Here is an 18,382-nt window from a genome sequence, read left to right on the forward strand (position 1 = left end):
TTTTAGAATTAATCAAAGATGAGATAAAAAGAAAAAGAGAACTTCCAAATTATGACAAGTTAAAACACGTGCACCAGACTTTCAGGTGAACATGACATTTTTTTTTTTTGCTACATCGCAATAAAAATAGACAAGGATTTTCAAATTAATATAATTCTGGTTATGAGTCCTGTTCAGCTCGATCACTGCATTCATCAAGGACTTCAATAAATATAAACAAGCCAAGATCTGCTTCAATAATCATTGAATGAAGTTTATATAACATCATCATTATAATGAGTCGATAAGACTTTTGATAGGTTTAAAAAGATTCTGGAGACAGTGTATTAAAGCTAGAGAGGGTTATATGACGTGCACCTATAGACACAGAAAAGCAACAAAATAAAAGGTACATCGGCCGTCGCTCGAACATTGTAAAATTCAACCAATCTGAACAAGTCATAAGAACTTCTAATTCAGAAACATAAATTATTTTCCATTGAGAAGTTGATGGTTCATTAATACACCCCCGTCACAAGAAGGGGGGGGGGGTAATATAAATAACGATTCGTCAATGTAACTTTTCACCAGAGAATATGACATAAAAATGTATTTTTAAAAAAGTATTATGCCCATTAAATTTATTATGTTTCTGCTTAAAAAATTATTAAAATATATCATATACATAACATTTTCAAGAAATTAGTATTGAAGTCTATGATATTATGACCTCATTTTTCTAATATGTCGGATTCAACTTAAATTATACAGACTGTCAAAAAATCTTATGCCTTACTTTACATGCGCGGAATTTACAAGGTTAAAAAATGTATATACTAAAGCAAGAAAAAAGTTACCATGGACCCCCCTTGGAAAACACTGACACCCCTCCCCCCCCCCCTGGTAAACACGAATAGGTGTGAAATTGGTATGAAAAGTGAAAGATTTGAGGCAATTCAACCCCCCCCCCCCCCCCCCCCCCGCCACGGAATAGGTTTTTGACGTTAGGGCGAGATAAGGTGGTTTTTTTTTTTTTTTTTTTTTTTTTTTTTTTTTTTTTTTGCTTGTCAAGAAATTTCTGGGATTTTATTTTATTTTTATTTTTGACTGGGGTGGACCCCCCCCCCCTGGAAAAAAATTCTGGATCCGCGCCTGAACTTTAAAATCTATATAAAGTATATAAAGTATAGTTTTTTAAAGTTTTCATAATGGGAAAATGAGCTGATCTAAAAGAGGGTTGGAGTTCCGCCAGGCCGGACCCTTCCCCCTCACATCACACATGCGCCTTACGTTTTTAATCTTTCCGCTTTTTTAATTTATAAAAATGTCAAGCGCGTCTGCTCACCCTTGAAATATTTAGAGTTAAATTTTAATTTTCATTGAGATTTTTTAATTTTAAATAATTTATGTTTTGTCTATTTAAAAACTTCGAGAGCTTTATATTAGTGAGAGTTAATTGAAGTGGAATTCCCTTCTTTGTCAATAAATCCTAAATCCACGCGTGACACCTGAGATAGGTTTTATCTCCGTGACACTGCCGGAGAAAATGTCCGTTACCACTTGCGTATTAATCACTAAAAAGCGGAAGTGGAATTTCGAGCCCAACACCTCTTTTCAAGGAGACGCAATTTCCATAATGATTTGACTAGTTTAGTAAGTATATGTTATATTTTTTAACTTCTTAAATATCTGTTATATGGTTAAAAATGTCATATCGCCAATAACGAAACGTTTATACCTGTTGATTTTGATTTATAAAGCGAAAATGATCGGGTTCGGCCTGGCGTCGGTTTTACTCACAAACCGCCATGTTGGCAAACGGGGAGGATCGCTCATTCGCTGGCAAATTTCTTTTTTTATACTGCTAAAAATTTGACTTTAGCATTGAAATTCAACGATTTATAGGCAATAAAGAATAAAGAATTGGTTTTTTACCAGGTTGATCATTCTTCTTTTTTGGTTTTTGTCAAGTATCGTTAATGCACACTTATGGGGGAAATTTGTGACGTCAGTTTGCACAATCTGCTGGCGGGAAATGTGAAATTTTGCATACACAACAACCTGGGACTTTTCTAGCATGTCTTAATTTGACTATCTTTTCTTAGCATTGAAATTCTTTTACATAAATAATGAGGGGCCTTATTTTTTTGTATCAAAATATATATTGGCTTGCTCAAATACGCGAGTTTCGAGATTGTAACTCTCCTACGATAGAGGCGCAAAAAGTACCCATTTCAGCATGGGGGTGGGACAGGTTGTCTCTGTATACATAACGTGCATAAATAAAAGAACGATATTTATGGCTTTTAAAATTTATTAAATGTTATAGAAAGATAATAATGTTAAGCAGCGATGCATTTGATGATTTTATCAAGCTCAACAATGCATATTTACAAATCTACTATCAATTTTCGGGTACTTGAAAACAAAAGAAACGTCGTAGTCTTTATAAAAAGTAACCGATTTTCTTGATTTTACGAACATTTTCTAAAAAGTTAGTATTTTTTAAGTTATAATAAGAAAAAGAATCAATATGTCATTTAGATTCCCGACGTTCAATGATCAGATGCATGTGTACTGTATTTATTAGAGGTCCATATCTCTTCCCTCGTCCGAAAAGTCTTATCTCCACTGATATTTTCTTTTTTGTTTCGATTTTTTTGCTATAAAAAATGATGCCTTTACCTTAATTCGGATAGCCTCAAGTTGTAGAGTGCATCTTGACAATCGCGTATTTATGATAAACCGGTATATCGATGATGCAATGTATCCAACATACACAACTAACAAATATCTGTCCCACCTGTTTGTTTACGCGGCAACGAAACTCCCCTCCTCAACGAAAGAGTGCACCAAGGGAGATAATCTCGAAACTTGCGTATTAGACTGCGTATTTAACACAAACTGACAGTCATTTTTTCTTAAAAATCTTTACATAGAAAAAATAAATTATACCCTACAGTCTGCAAAATTGTTAAACCCCTTTTTTCCATTAAAATGTGCCAATCAAGAATTGAATATATATGCATATTTAAAAAAAAAATCTTGTTGAATTGTGTTATGGAACAATTTTTATTTCAATGTTGAATAAATAAAATGCTAAGAACATTTTTAATGTGACATCTAACAAAAAAAGTCTCATTTCCTGATAATTTTCCATCCTTTTCAACCAAACTGCAGTATGAAAATCAATACGTAAATTTTACAAAGTGAAATTGAATAAAATAATTTGAAGGATTAATAGCCTTTTTGCCTGTATGGAATATAACCCAAGTGCTGATTGTTAATAGCTTCATTCGGCTCTGATATACATTTCAAAAAAGTTAAAGGACAACTGATGCCAGGAAAGTATTTGTACTAAAAACAAAAAATATGTATGTCACTCAATATTTCCTATGATGTGATATACACATTTCAGGGATTGACACTAACAGTTGTCCGATTGCCTAGGACAAGTAAATTTTCAGTTCGGGCAATTGAAACTGTCGATGTACTTGTCCGATCGGTCAAGTGGATATTTCTGATAGAAACACTTTTTTAAATTTTACATTAATTATAAATTGTCGAACACTTGATTTCTACAGAAGCCCGTTGAGGCCAGTTCAGAGAAAGAAAATTTTTTTATTGTTATTAATTGCAATTAATAAGCAATTTTTTTATTGTGTTTTATCGCAATTAATAATTATTGCGATTAAACGCAATAAAAAATATTTCTTTCTCTGAACTGGTCTCAACAGGCTTCTGTAGATTTCAGCCAAAAACAGGACATTTTTTTGCATTGGGAATCCCTCGGTGGCGTTTCTGGATCATACCTTCATTCAGAAATTGGGTTCATTATTCTGTTTTTTGTTGTTTTTTTTTTGGTAGTTTACAAAAGACACTCTCCGTTTCGCAACTTTAAGTATATTCTTATAATGAAATAGATATTTTAGAATAGGTTATTTATTCACTTACAGAACAGAATATAAAGAACACCAGTTATTCTTGGTACACGATGTATCTTCATTCAAAACATGGCAACTGTTATCCTTTTAGCATGTCCTCAATTTTTAAGGGGAAAAAAATCTTAAGAAAATAATATTCCTGCATTGCTGTGTATGTTTTCAGGATAGTAAATGACAGGAAAGTGGTTCACTTATATTCACAAAATGTAGAGCTCTTCACCACCATATCAACATTTCCCCCCGACAGTTGAGTTTAAAATAGAAATTAATTTGTCACTCTTTAATATTTACAAAAACAAATTAAACTGCAGTCACTGGATTTCTTTCTTTAGAATTTTTGGTCAACCAAGTTTTACCATCGGACAAGTCAAAGTTGTACTTCACTTGCCCAAAGGACAAGTGAATATGAAAGTTTATGTCTATCCCTGCATTTGCTTCAATAAATTTATAAACTTTTTTATGTTTTCAGATGAAAATTGAAGAAAACATGGCGGTCAGAATGGATACTACCAGGGTAGATGCCCTGAAGCAGACTGTAGAGGAAGTTGTAAGTAGTAATAAATAACTTCAACTATTGTAAGATATTATACATTGTATTTTATATCAATTAATCAATTTTTGAATATTATATCAATCTTTTTTTTTTTTACAATTACTGCTTAGTTAATATAGTAATAAATTTTTGAATATTATAATAACCTTTATTCTTTTTAATGACTACATACATGTACTGTAATCAATTTAAATATGCTATCCATGTTTATCTTTTGGGCATCAGATGCTTTCATTTTAAATACATGTATAAGACTAAAGTATACAAGTGGAATTCTTAAAAATACTCTTGTCAATTGCATAATGACATGACACACATATGAATATATTTATATGAGATTCAAGGAACGGTGGGCAGAATTTTTTCAAACTAAGAAATTTTAAAAAGCATTATAATTAAAAGGGTTACTCAAATCGATTTAATGTTTCAAAGACTGTAAAAGCGTAAATTATATGTGGATAGTCTGTGACGCAGTGAACACTTTTGTTATTTCAGTGTGTAGAGTTGGCCAGTTTAGGGGAGGAGTCATTATTTATGTCAATCAATCTGAAACAGAGAAGTTGTTTCTACCTTGGATCAGAACCTGGAAAAGAATTCCTGACCAAGAGGATGGACATCATAGAGAACTTCTATCACTTCATCAACAGTAGGTCAAATGTGACAAGAAAAATTGTCCTAAAATCATAATACTTGTTAACTTTTCCTCTGAAACAATTTTTTAAAAATCAGGTACATGGAATGAATTTACAAATTGTCATTTCTCTATCTTATAACAATTAAGCAATTTTTTCTTTTTTGACGTTAAGCATACTATACACATAGTTAAATCTCTTTGAGGCATATTTGATGTATACAGAAGAAATCTAATGATCTTTTCACAGGTAATTATCCCCTGGATGAATCGGAGCATCAGGGGGTATCTACCTCCCCCTCCAAGGCTGCTCAGTACACTGGAGAAATGAATTTGGAGAAGATCCCCCAGACCGTACAGACAGCTGAATCTGATCCAGACGACTCCAGCTCATTCACCATTGACAATGAGATGAGGGAGGACCCCGATTTTGAACACAGCATGAAAAAATCCTCACTGGCTTCACTGTTCAAAAAGCGTGCAGTGGGAAGACCAAGGAAGATGGATATTTTTGATGGCAGGGAGAGAAATACTTCTGTGTTGGAAGATATGGAAAAAGTTATCATGAACAAACCAATCACACCAGATATTCCATTTGGAGAACACCTGAGCACACTTAGTGAAAGTGGAAGTAAAATCGAGAAAATAGTGACTTCAGATATAGAGTTTGTAAAGTCTCTTAGAAATAATAGAAAATGCCTTTTAATCTGTGGAAATTGTGGTACCCCATGTTCATGGAAAAGGTCAATGTTGACCCATTTAGGTATCTGTAAAGGAAAGAAAAAGGAGCAGAAAGAGGAGGAAAATGTTTCTACCACTGTTGTCATGCAGGATAAATCACCAGTCCCACACAAACGGACAGAGACAGTGTCAGTAGAGGGGGGACAGATAGTTATAGAACTGGTGGATGGAAAAGGAGAACAACAAATTGCAGTACTTCAAGCTTCTGCAGAGGACACACTGGCACAGAACTTACAGCTACAAAGTGAGGCAGCCAAGTCAAGTGTGGAGTCTGTGGACCCGCTGGAGGAGGCCATACAAAGCATCACTCAGAGTCAAGCTGGGTCACAGTTTCCTTCTGAAGGGCCTGGAGAGAAAGACAAAGTAGAGAAACCAGTGGAAGAATCAACTCAACTATCAGAAAAGGCAGAAAAAGAAACTCATCAAACAAATGTAGAAGAAAGCATGGAAACATCAGAAACCTCAGATGTTCCAAAGATCACAGAGGAAGAAAAGACGGCAGAGGAACAGACTGCTGGTGAAGGGGAAGAAATCAGCCAAGACAGTAAATATACCCAAGTCAGTGAGGACCCAGATGATGGATTAGACAGTACAATGGATGAAGAGGATTTGGAGAAAAATCTTGAAGACATAGAGGCAATGGAATCTCTTATTAAGACTTCATATAACACAAAAGACAAAAGTTCAGAGAGCAAAGAACAGAGTGAAGATGAAAACATGGAAGATGAAGATGTTGAAGATCAAGTAGATGAAGATGATCCTGATTTTAATGTACTTGCAGTCAAGAAGGTTGAAGAAGAGGTGGAAACTCCAAGGACTCGTTCACGGCGTCAGATCAAAGTGAGTAAGAAGTATGAAGAATACCTAGTGAAGGTAAAAAAGGAGCCAGTAGAGGAAGCTCAGATGCCTGATGAAAGCTCAAAGATGAATGAGGAGACAACTGGATCTATGATGACAAGAAAAAGAAAGGTAGAGGAATCGCCAACTGTTACCAAGTCCCCCAGAGGTAGAAAGCCAAAGAATCGGGAGGAGGTGGAGAAGCCATTAATGCCTGCTAGCAAGAAGGCAAAGACTGTGGAAGATCCTGCAGCTGAAGGAGTGACTCCAAAAAGAGGCAGAGGACGACCTCCAAAGCATCCAAAGTCAACTCCTCAAAAAGAAACTCAAGAAGCTAAACAGCAGGAGGAAAAGAAAGATGATGTAGAAGGAGAGGAAAAAGAACCTGAAGAGAAAAATGAAGATGAGGATGAGGAAGATGAGGACAATAAAATAATCAAAGATGAAGAAGACATGGATGAGACCAATGAAGATGAAGAAATGGAAGAGAGCCCAGTAAAGACAGAGAAAGCCGAACCAGTCATAAAAGTAAAAAAGAAGCGAGGAAGAAAGCGTGGAGGGAGAAAAGAAAATGAGACTGGCTACAAAATAACAGCACAGGATGTAAATGAAGCAGCAGACATTAGTGAGGAAAAGGGGAGTTTTAGGTGCAAGCAGTGCAACATCGTAATAAAGTGGAAAAGGTCATTTATGAGGCATATTGAACAACACAGGTTGCTGAATGCTGGAAAGACTGACTATTACCGGTGCACACAATGTGATAGGGAGTTTGTCTCTGAGTGGGAGATGAAGAATCACATGAGAGGAAAACACAAGATGTTAGGAGTCTTTGATTGTGATACATGCACTAGGAAGTTTAACACAGCCATCCAGTACAAAACTCACAAAAAGGAGTGCACTGAAGATAACCCCATGCCATTAGAGCCCGAGGATTCAGAGGAGAAGCCTTTCACATGTAATTACTGCCTCTTTAAGTTTAAGAGCGAAGACCAGCTCATAACTCACAAGGAGCTGCACAGCATAGTGGAGTTCAAGTGTGATGAATGCGGCAAAGTCTTTCCTGAGGGATACAGGCTGAGGAATCACAAACGTGATGCTCACGACAAATCCAAACACTTCTCCTGTGACATATGTGGGAAGGTCTTCACCAGTACCAGGTATCTACACAGGCACCGTGTGTGTGTCCACAAGCAAACAGAAAGTGTCTGTAGAGTCTGCGCTAAGCTATTTCCAACAAAAGAAGAGCTGAGATTGCACATTAAGACGGTCCACGAGGAGACTGACTCCTTAACATGTGGGGTCTGTAGAAAGAAGTTTCCTTCACTGCGGGATTTAGATGCACACAGACCAGAACATTACGGTTACCAGTGCGACACCTGTGGAAAGAAGTTCCAGAAATTGATTAAACTAAGGGAGCACGTTCACTCACACACAGGAAATTATCCGTACTACTGTGATTATTGTAGAAAGGGTTTCCTACACATGCATGCTTTGGAAACACATCTTCAGACTCACGACACCAGTAGACCTATCTACATGTGTGATATCTGTGGTCAACAGTTCAAAACAAAGACAATCATGCTGAAGCATGCCAATGTTCACAAAGAATCCGTTGATTATCCGTGTAAGTTCTGCGATACAGCTTATAGAACACCTGATGGACTGAAAATACACATGATAGAAGTCCACATGACAGAAGAGCAGATAAAATCCTGCGGCCTTGAAATATTCAAGTGTGAGATTTGCGACAAGGTCATGGCCCGAAAACAGCATTATGACCGTCACAAAGCACAACATTTGGGACTCAAGAAGTACAAGTGTGACGATTGTAACATGTCATTCTACACACAGTATCACCTCAATCGGCACTACAAACTGCATCACGATCCCAGTAAATTTGCCAGTCAGAGATCCATGCTTCAGCAACCACAGGATGATGGGAAAGTTCCTCCTGAGGAGATAATTACGGAGACGATAGTGGAAGAAAATGTAGACAATGCAGAGACCATACAGTACATAGGGTCTATTGAAGATGGCAGCAGTCAGGTCCAGACCATCAGTTATGCCATGAGTGGGGAGGGTGGAGACCAACAGATGGTGGAGTTTGTTGTCATTAACGTGGCCCAGGAATCGGTGGTGGAGCAGCAGGATGGTATTGAGGGGGACGTGGTGACTCACGTTACGGAAGATGGCACGGTCGTCACTCAGGTAGCTGAAATGCCCACAGAGGCCGACCCCCAGAATTCGGGGGAAGTGACGACGACCATAACAGCAGAGGAGGAGAACGACGTGGTACAGTCCATACTCAATCTGCAGGAAGCCATCAACATGGGTTAGAATGTACAGTCCATACTCAATCTGCAGGAAGCCATCAACATGGGTTAAAACTCTACTCCTAGTCTTGTTACAGATGAATATATTTTATTATCAAATTACAAAATAAGTGTGGATTATTAATTGACTATCTCTCACAGAATTGCAGAGAATTAGGAAAAACTGTTAATTTTGTCACATTCTTGTCAGTTTGTTAAGATTTGTAAATCCGATTTTAAACACTACTTTTTAAAAAAAAATTACACATAACAATTATGCATCCATACAATCAAAACTGAATTAGTAAATCAATTGTGTTCCTTAATTTCTGCATAAAGATTTTGTGTACATCACATTCTGATGTGTCTATGATGGAAAAATGTAAATATTTCATGTTTGTAAATTGTTTATTGCAATATTTAAGTAGTTTGAGTTAATAGATAGTTCTGACGTTGATATTTATTCTTAAACAATATTTCATTGTTAAATATTACATTCAGTACTCATTTTTTTTCCTCCATTTTCTTTATTTAATATATACACTTGGAGTTATTTTATCAACCACTTTTTGCCTGTTTGTAAATTAAATCTTGATGTTAAATTTTTTGAATGTGTTCTTTAAAAAAAGTCATCATGAACTTGAATAATAAACATTGAAATTGCTGGGTATTTTTTCCTCTTATTGTATGAAGGGAAGTTGGATTTAGCATGATGCCTCTGATCATATTGTTTTTAGGTCACCTGAGTAACTCAGGTGACCTATTGCTATCCGTTTTCGTCCGTCGTTGTGTGTTAACATTTGAACATTTTCAGCTTCTTCTCTGAAACCACTGAACCAATTTCAACCGAGTTTGGTATACAGTATCTATGGGTGAAGGGGAACAAAAATTGTGAATTTTATGGTCCCTGCCCCCCTGGGGCCTGAGGGGTGGGGCCAAAACCACTAAAATTATTGCAATCTTTAAAAATCCTCATCTTTACTCCTGGACATCAAGCAGGCAAACTGTTGGCATGAATGTAATAACAGAGCTGCCAACCCTTACGATTTTGGCGTAAGTCTTACGAAATTAGCGTCAAAAATACGCCTTACGATTTCTCTCCATATTTTTCCGATTTCGGTTTTTCTCAGAATTTTTATAACTGGCCCTCTACAGTTTCTACTATTATAATTAAATTTTCACAATCCTTACAACGTTTGTTTGTATCGTCGTTTCGGTTTTAGATATAGGTGGCCGATCGCATTCATTTCAGAGTTTTAAAGTAAGCAAAATGGAAACGGAACATGCCTCAAATTGTTCCGATTGCATGTCCGTTTACAAAACATCTTCAGCGGCAGGGGGCTTAGGCGGTCCCCGGACCACGCCTTACTATTTTTCATTTCAGAATGTTGGCAGCTCTGTAATAAGCATTGAGTCCTCTACTGAAATTGTGAAATTCATGGCCCCAGGGTCAGGGGTTCTAGTGCTAGGGCTGGGCTATATAGATTATATAGTGAAAATGTATTATTTATTTGAAAATCTTCTTCTCTGCTCCTGGGTATTAAATAAACTAACCAAGCACATAGTTATGATGAGCAAGAGTGCCTCTTCCAAAATTGTGAATTTTATGACCCCAGGGTCAGGGGTGCTGGTGTTAGGGCGGGGCTCTATTGGTTATATAGTGAAAATGCATTTATTCTTTGAAAATCTTCTTCTCTACTTCTGGGTACTAAATAAACTAACTAAGCACATAGTTATGATGAGCAAGAGTGCCTCTTCCAAAATTGTGAATTTTATGACCCCAGGGTCAGGGGTTCTGGTGTTAGGCTGGGGCCCTATTGATTATATAGTGAAAATGCATTTATTCTTTGGAAATCTTCTTCTTTGCTCCTGGATATTAAATAAACTAACCAAGCACATAGTTATGATGAGCAAGAGTGCCTCATCCAAAATTGTGAATTTTATGGCCCCAGGGTCAGGGGTTCTGGGGTTTGGGATGGGCTCTTAATTGATCATATAGTGAAAATGCATTAATTCTTTGAAAATCTTCTTCTCAGCTTCTGGGTATTAAATAAACTACGTAAGTAAATAGTTATGTTGATCAAGAGTGCCTCTTTCAAAATTTTGAATTTTATGACCCCAGGGTCAGGGGTTTTGGTGTTAGGGCGGGGCTCTATTGATCATATAGTGAAAATGCATTAATTCTTTGAAAATATTCTTCTCTGCTTCTGGGTATTAAATAAACTATGTAAGTAAATAGTTATGTTGATCAAGAGTGCCTCATCCAAAAGTTTGAATTTTATGGCCCCAGGGTCAGGGGTTTTGGTGTTAGGACGGGGCTCTATTGATCATATAGTGAAAATGCATTAATTCTTTTAAAATCTTCTTCTGTGCTCCTGAGTATTAAATAAACTTAGTACATAGTTATGATAAGCAAGAGTGCCTCTTCCAAAATTGTGAATTTTATGGCCCGAGGGTCATGGGTTCTGGTGTCAGGGCGGGGCTCTATTGATTATATAGTGAAAATACATTAATTCTTTGAAAATCTTTCCTTTGCTCCTGGGTTTTATGCCAATGATCTAACTATTTATATTCATGATGAAGAAAGGTGCACCTAGCAAAATGGTTATTTTTTATGCCCCCGCCCCTTCCCTGGGTCGGGGGTGAGGGGGGGTACAAAGTCTGAAAATAAATTAATGCTTTGAAATCTGCTCTTTGGTGTTAATCAACCATTTTATGATAAAATTTGCAAAATTTTTGGTGTTTGGTGTTAATCAACTATTTTATGATAAAATTTGCAAAATTTTGAAATATGTGGCCCCAGGATCAGTGGTTCCTTTGGGATGAGGTGCACAACTGGTTATAAAGTGGAAGTGCATTTTCTCTTAATGTTACTCTGATTTACCCCTGGGTATTAAGTAAATAGAGTAAGCATGCTAAGTCTATAATTATTATAAGCAATGGTACCTCTTTCAAAATTGTGAATTGCGAATTTCATGGCCTCTGGTTTAAAACACGAACCAAATTTAATTGAAAGTTGTTGCACAATAATCAGGTGACCTATAAGACCCGTGGGCCTCTTGTTTATGAAGAACAATAAATATATATTCCATGTTATTGCATGAATATATACTTGAAAGATTCCGATAATTTGTTGGAGGGATGGAGAGATTTTTCAGGAGAAAAAAAATGAAAGTGGAAGGTAAATTATACCAACTTGTGCTGCTGAACTCAATGGCTGACAATGTTAGAGGGCTTCTTTCATAAGTCGACTCATAGATAAAATGCACTGCATAGTCTGCATCATCTTGTTTTACTGACTACAAAGATTAATGGACAACCAATAATCAAACTATACATCGTCAATATATCTAAATGTAGAGTTGAAGGCCACTGCAAAGGTTTTCTTATGTGTACTATTTTGAATAAATTCTGCTTTGTATGAATACAATTATTAGTCTGCTTATAACGGGGTTCAAAAAATACCCATGGGAATTCCAATAAACTGTCGGAAGACCTGATCTCCAAAATATTCATAAATACATGTATTGCTAATCAAACCTCAAATATCTTTTCAATATCGACTTCAGAGTACTTGGTAAAATCAAAATGTTAACTAGGCAGATGACCAATGACAAGGTATGAAAATTTAAGTTTCCATTTCTTACTGAATAAGCACCTGTCAAGCTATCGAAATGCACATGTATATAGAGTTGAAAAGTCATAAGATTTAAACTATATGTTATTCACTTTGGGGGGGAAATGTGGTTTCAAACTATGATTTACACACAGTATTCCTGAAGTTTCTATTTCGCTGTTGTTGATCTTTTAGTGAGGAGTAAAGAAAGGGGCTTAGTAAAACATTTACTCGAACACTCGATGTATCTTTGGTAGGGTTTTCATGAAGTTTAGGAATGCAGTACAGTGTATATGTATGGTTAATCAAAATCACTTTAGGTATTTAAAATATTAAATCTTTTCACAACTGACATATGATTTGAAGTCATTCTTCAGTTATCCCTCTTTGAGAAGACTGCACGCATCACCTCTCCACTGTACCGACAAACTTTAAATGTTGTTAGGCAATTTCTTTCACATCAAAATGTCTACAATTCCCCGTTTGCTTGATAATGACAGGAATCGCACGGCTGGTGTGACCGGTCAACAGTGGATGCTTACTCCCCCATGGCATCTGATCCATCTCTGATGTTTCAGTGGTCTTTGTTTGCTCTGCTATCGGTTCGTATTTGTTCAGAACTCTGTATTGTTTCGATAGACTTTTGAGCTTTGTTACCGTTTGTTGTCTTTAAATTTCATGCAGGAAATTAAATATAAGGGGATTTTGTATTCTTTAAAAAAATTCAATGAAGAAAAACTTAAGAGAATCGTTAAATGCGTTTTTTGTATTGGAAAATAACCTTTAAAGTTAACATCGACCTTCCTTTTGTATAAAGAATGCAAGCTACCTATAACTATCTGTCAAATGAAAGATATAACGAACAGTAATCAAGATCAAAAATCCATAAAACAATACAAAATAGGAGCAGAGCAAACACAGACTTCCAAAACATCAGAGGTGGGATCAGGTGCCATGGAAGAGTGAGAACACCGGTCACACCTGCCGTGTGCTCCATGTCATGACCGGGAAATATAGGAAAAATCCGTCGTCAATTCAGTGTATAAATAATGGACTAACAATTAGTATGAAAAACGTCAGTCAGCATTTGACTCAATAAAAAATTGTATTTGCTGACAAGGTCATTGTATCGACTATACTTACTTAATTATCATCTCCGTGCCCCGGAGGACGCATGAGGTCGTTCAACAAAGAACGCCACTTACTGCGGTTACTAGCAACAACCTGCCCCTCCTTCCAACTGTTCCAACCCAGTTCTTTCGTCAGGTGATCTTTGGCCGTCCTCTTCGTCTCTTTCCCTCATGAGCCCCTGTGAGAGCTGTTCCAGCGTGTGAGTTCTCTTCCCTTCGGAGGATGTGGCCTAACCATCTCCATCTCTTTCTTTTGATGGTCCTTGATAGAGGTATGGATCTTGTTCTTTCATATAGTTGTTGGTTAGTAATCTTTTCAGGCCAGTGTATTGTAAGGCATTTTCGATGGAACGTATCAAGCTTTTCGTCATCTTTTTCTGTTGTTATCCATAGTTCAGCACAATACAGCAACACAGATAGAACATTTGTGTTGAACATCTTAAGTTTGGTCTTTGTGCTGTGTTGTGCTGACTTCCATACTTTGGCAAGGATGCAAAGGCGGTCCTGGCTAAGCCTAGCCTTCTCCCAATATCTGCCTCAGTTCCTCCAGTCTTGTCTATTGTGGTACCCAGGCAGAGAAATGTTTCGACCTCTTCTATTTTTCTTTATCGACTATAGAACTTACGAAATGATGACCTTAAACGAGACTCTTGATATTCTTGTTTATCAAGTCAATAATTTACCTCGTTTTAGAAATCTTTCATACGTAGAGCATGCTCTTGCGTATCGAATCAACTGAAATATATTAACTCCGTATGCAGGTGATGAAAGTATATTGCTGCATAAGTTAGGGAAGTAGACGATAGAAAAAGTTAAAGTCATCACGTTAAATAAAATATCCAGATATGAAACATGTGTCAGACTATGTGGCATCTTTTATCCCAAGCTCACCAGGATATATCGTATCGACGTAAGAATGGAAATTACCATTGTCATGACAATACGTCGTCGATATATCTAAATGTTGAGTTGAGAGGCCACAGCAAGTGTTTTCTTCTTTTCATGCATTTTGTACAAAGTCAGATTTTGCACAAATTCTGCTTCATATGAACACAAAAATAGGTCTGCTAATAACGGGGCGCAATTGGTACCCATGTGAATTCCAATAGATTGTTGGAAGACCTGGTCTCCAAAAACTACATAGATATTGTCAATCAGAAACTCAAGCATCTTTTTGATGTCAACTTTAGAGTACTCGTGTGTACAATTAGAATTTTTTCAAACAAAATAATTTTGCAAATGACCAACGACAAGGTAAGTAAATTTAAGAGTTCCATTTTTATTGAAAAAGCAGCTGTCAATATTATCAAAAAGCCTGGATTCTAATTTATCGTGGGGAATGGTTGTGCATAAAAGTTAAAAAGTCGTACTTTTTTAAGTTGTTCCTTTTGGTGAAATCTTGTGATTTCAAATTGTCCAAAATTTCCTTGAAATTTTTAAGTATCCACATCTGATTTACACCACTTCTTGTTATATTGTTGCACAGTTTCTCCTTCACTACTGTTAACTAATATCTTAGTGAGGAGTAAAGAAATAGGCTTGGTTGAGCATTTACTGGAACCCGCTATGTATCTTTGTTTGTAAGAATTTTATGACGTTTCGGAATCCAATATATATATATGGTAGTTCAAATTCATTGTAGTTCTTTGGGATATTAAAAATATTGAAAACTGACCTATGATTTTGAAGAATTTCTTTCTTAGAAAGGGAACTATGAGTATAAGTTGGATTACCACTCGTAAATCCAAGTTCTTCTAAAATACAATTTATATAATGAGCCTTACAAACAAAGACAATGTTGTTACCTGCTTTGTCAGCAGGGACCAGTACGTACTGATCATGTAATCTATCTACTTTTTTCACTTCTGGATTATTGAATACATGAATGGTTTTCACATTGCCCCTCAATCTTTTGAAACACATATCAGGTATTACAAACTATAAACGAAACAGAAGGTACAATTTAATTAATAAAAGATATTGTAAACCAACTTTTATTCGCAAACACTTTATTTTGTGATTAAGCGCGGGTAAACTAGTTCGCGACGATTATTTTTCGCAATCAAGCCTTTGTTGGATCTTTTTTTTATATATAGACAGAGACTTTAAAGACCGGTTTGCGGCGAGAAATATTCGAAAACCTCGATCGCGAAAATTTCTCACTCGCGAATAAAAGTTGATTTACAGTACATATATTTTTAAATATTTACATTTGCAAATATCTTTCTTAGATGAACCTATGGAAAAGAAAATACGTTCAATTCTATGTGAATTTCATTTGGGAATCAGAGGTCATAGCGCGACCGGATCACAGAGCGATGTGATATTTTGACCAAACAACTTCTAGGTTATTGCGCGTCACTACATAGCAATTCGTTGGCCCGTTCGTGTAATAAATACAATTTAACTCGAAATGTATTCGTTTCAAATGTAAATATAAGTAATAAACAACAATGTTAAAAAGTTCACTGGGAAATGAACTTTTAGTTGGTACGTGATCAAATCTACTGAGAAGCCCTTCGGGCTTCACAGGATTTGATCACGTGACCAACTAAAAGTTCATTTCCCAGAGAACTTTTTAACATTGTTGTTTATTTCTTAATTGAACATCTAGATGAAATATTCAAGATACATGTATGCATATAGGCTTTAAACGTACGGTAAATGAGATATTTCAAACATTGCATAGATGGCCAACAAAAAATTAATTTCATTTAAAAACATTTGTTATAAAAATCATAATTTATTGTTATCATAAAGTATTGTTTTATTTAGTTTTTAAAGATTTCAAGATGTTGTGTGAATAAATTTGTAAGTTTATTTTATCAGAATATATTTTGGTGAGGGAGTAAGTTCTACAATGCTTACAATGTGGATGATATCCTTCCCAAACTCCATCATATTAAGATATGTTATAGAATTTTTGTACATGACACAGAATAATTAATACCCTAACCCCTACCCCCATCCCCGCCCCCGGTTAACTACCAACCACCTGATAGAACATTGAATTCGTGTTGATTTTCACGCATTTATTTTGAAGTTGAGTGCAAAATCACTTTATAAATACATGCATAATATTATATTTAGTTACATTATTAGGAACTCTAAAATTATATCAGGACGTATTTGAATTTGAAGTACTGCTAGTATTGCAATCAAAACGAAAGCTATTTTGTCTCAAAGTCTTCCTGGATCTGAGTCTAATTTTACAAAGCAATACCATGGTTAAAATGTGTCATATCTAAATCTACATGTCTCCACTCAGGCAGTTTTACTGTTTATACATCCTATATAAATATATCAACGGCTATTTATGTATCATCTGTAGAAGACTTAAAACAAGGTCCATCGTCCTCACTAATAAGTCTTTCACCTATATTTGCTCTGACATTGCTTCAGCTCAATTGTCTTCAAGAGAAAAATAAAGATAAGAAACGGACAACTGAAATTTTCAGTGGTTGCATGATCCAAAATTTAGATAAATCTATAACACACACACACACAAAAAAAAATAAATTTTACACATTGATTAGAAAGAAACCAGATATATTATTGTTAATATAAAACTAATCATTTATTTCCTTGTAAACATTAATTTAAGACTTTTATAATTGAAGGACTGAAGACATGTTTAACAATTAAATAAGATACAGTAAAAGGCGAGGAAATGGTGACCAAATATATTACGGATGTGTACTTTGTAAAGTAATTGAATGTAATTGAAAAAGTAATTGAAATTAAATGGTATTTTTTCAGTGTAATTAATCAAATTACAATTACAAGTAATTGAAAAAATGTGCAATTACAAATTACTTCCATTTTTTTTAAAATGTAATTAATTACAGTCAATTACAATTACTTTTTTCAATTACCCCATCCCCGGTTAGATCAGGTGCCTTCGGGAAACAAGCCTCTCGGATTCTCCTGTTGATTACAGCCACTATATGCCCTATGTAATAATGAGGTGTCAGACAGTTCTCACAAAACTAACTGATAATTGGCTGCATACAATAGATCAAGGGAATTTTATTGGCATTACCTATCTGGATTTTACTAAAGCATTTGATCTTGTTAATCATGATATACTCATTAGAAAACTTAAATGCTATCACTTCGATCCAATATCAATTAAATGGTTTCAATCATACTTATATGATCGAACCCAAAGTGTTAAAATTGGTGCGTACACATCTGAATCACTGCCAGTCACAGCAGGTGTGCCACAGGGCTCTATTTTAGGTCCTTTGTTGTTTCTATTGTATATTAATGATTTACCATTGTGTGTTGAACATTGTAATATTGATATGTTTGCTGATAACACTACAATGCATTTTCATGGTAATAATATTTCACGTATTAAAACAACTCTTAATCATGAACTCTGTCAAATACAAAAATGGTGTCAACAAAATCAGATGATTATAAATACTGATAAAACAAAATGTATGTTAATGGGAACACAACAAAAGAAATCTGAATTAGAACTGTTCATATTTTTGCTATATTTACTTGTTTATCAATTACTTACGTCATCAAGTTTATAATAAAGCTTAGTTGTTAGATAACCATTAAAGTCTTTTTCTAGCAAAATATCCATAAAGAAGGCCCCGAGGAAGACTAGTGCTCGTTACCTTCT

The 18,382-nt window shown here is 35.6% G+C and overlaps 1 protein-coding gene across 1 annotated transcript; it reads left to right on the forward strand.

Annotated features, from left to right (window-relative positions):
• The first annotated feature begins 1,552 nt into the window (after nt 1-1,552).
• LOC134244050 (zinc finger protein 62 homolog) lies at nt 1,553-9,664 on the forward strand. Its single transcript, XM_062726316.1, has 4 exons — nt 1,553-1,632; nt 4,393-4,470; nt 4,972-5,122; nt 5,358-9,664. Exons 2-4 carry the CDS (start codon nt 4,393-4,395, stop codon nt 9,020-9,022), a joined length of 3,894 nt encoding a protein of 1,297 aa, XP_062582300.1. The 5' UTR covers nt 1,553-1,632; the 3' UTR covers nt 9,023-9,664.
• The last annotated feature ends 8,718 nt before the right edge of the window (nt 9,665-18,382 follow it).

This window comes from Saccostrea cucullata, unplaced genomic scaffold (assembly GCF_032062105.1).
Source record: "Saccostrea cucullata isolate Sc308-1 unplaced genomic scaffold, CSIRO_AGI_Scuc_v1 ctg108, whole genome shotgun sequence".
Lineage (NCBI taxonomy): Eukaryota > Metazoa > Mollusca > Bivalvia > Ostreida > Ostreidae > Saccostrea > Saccostrea cuccullata.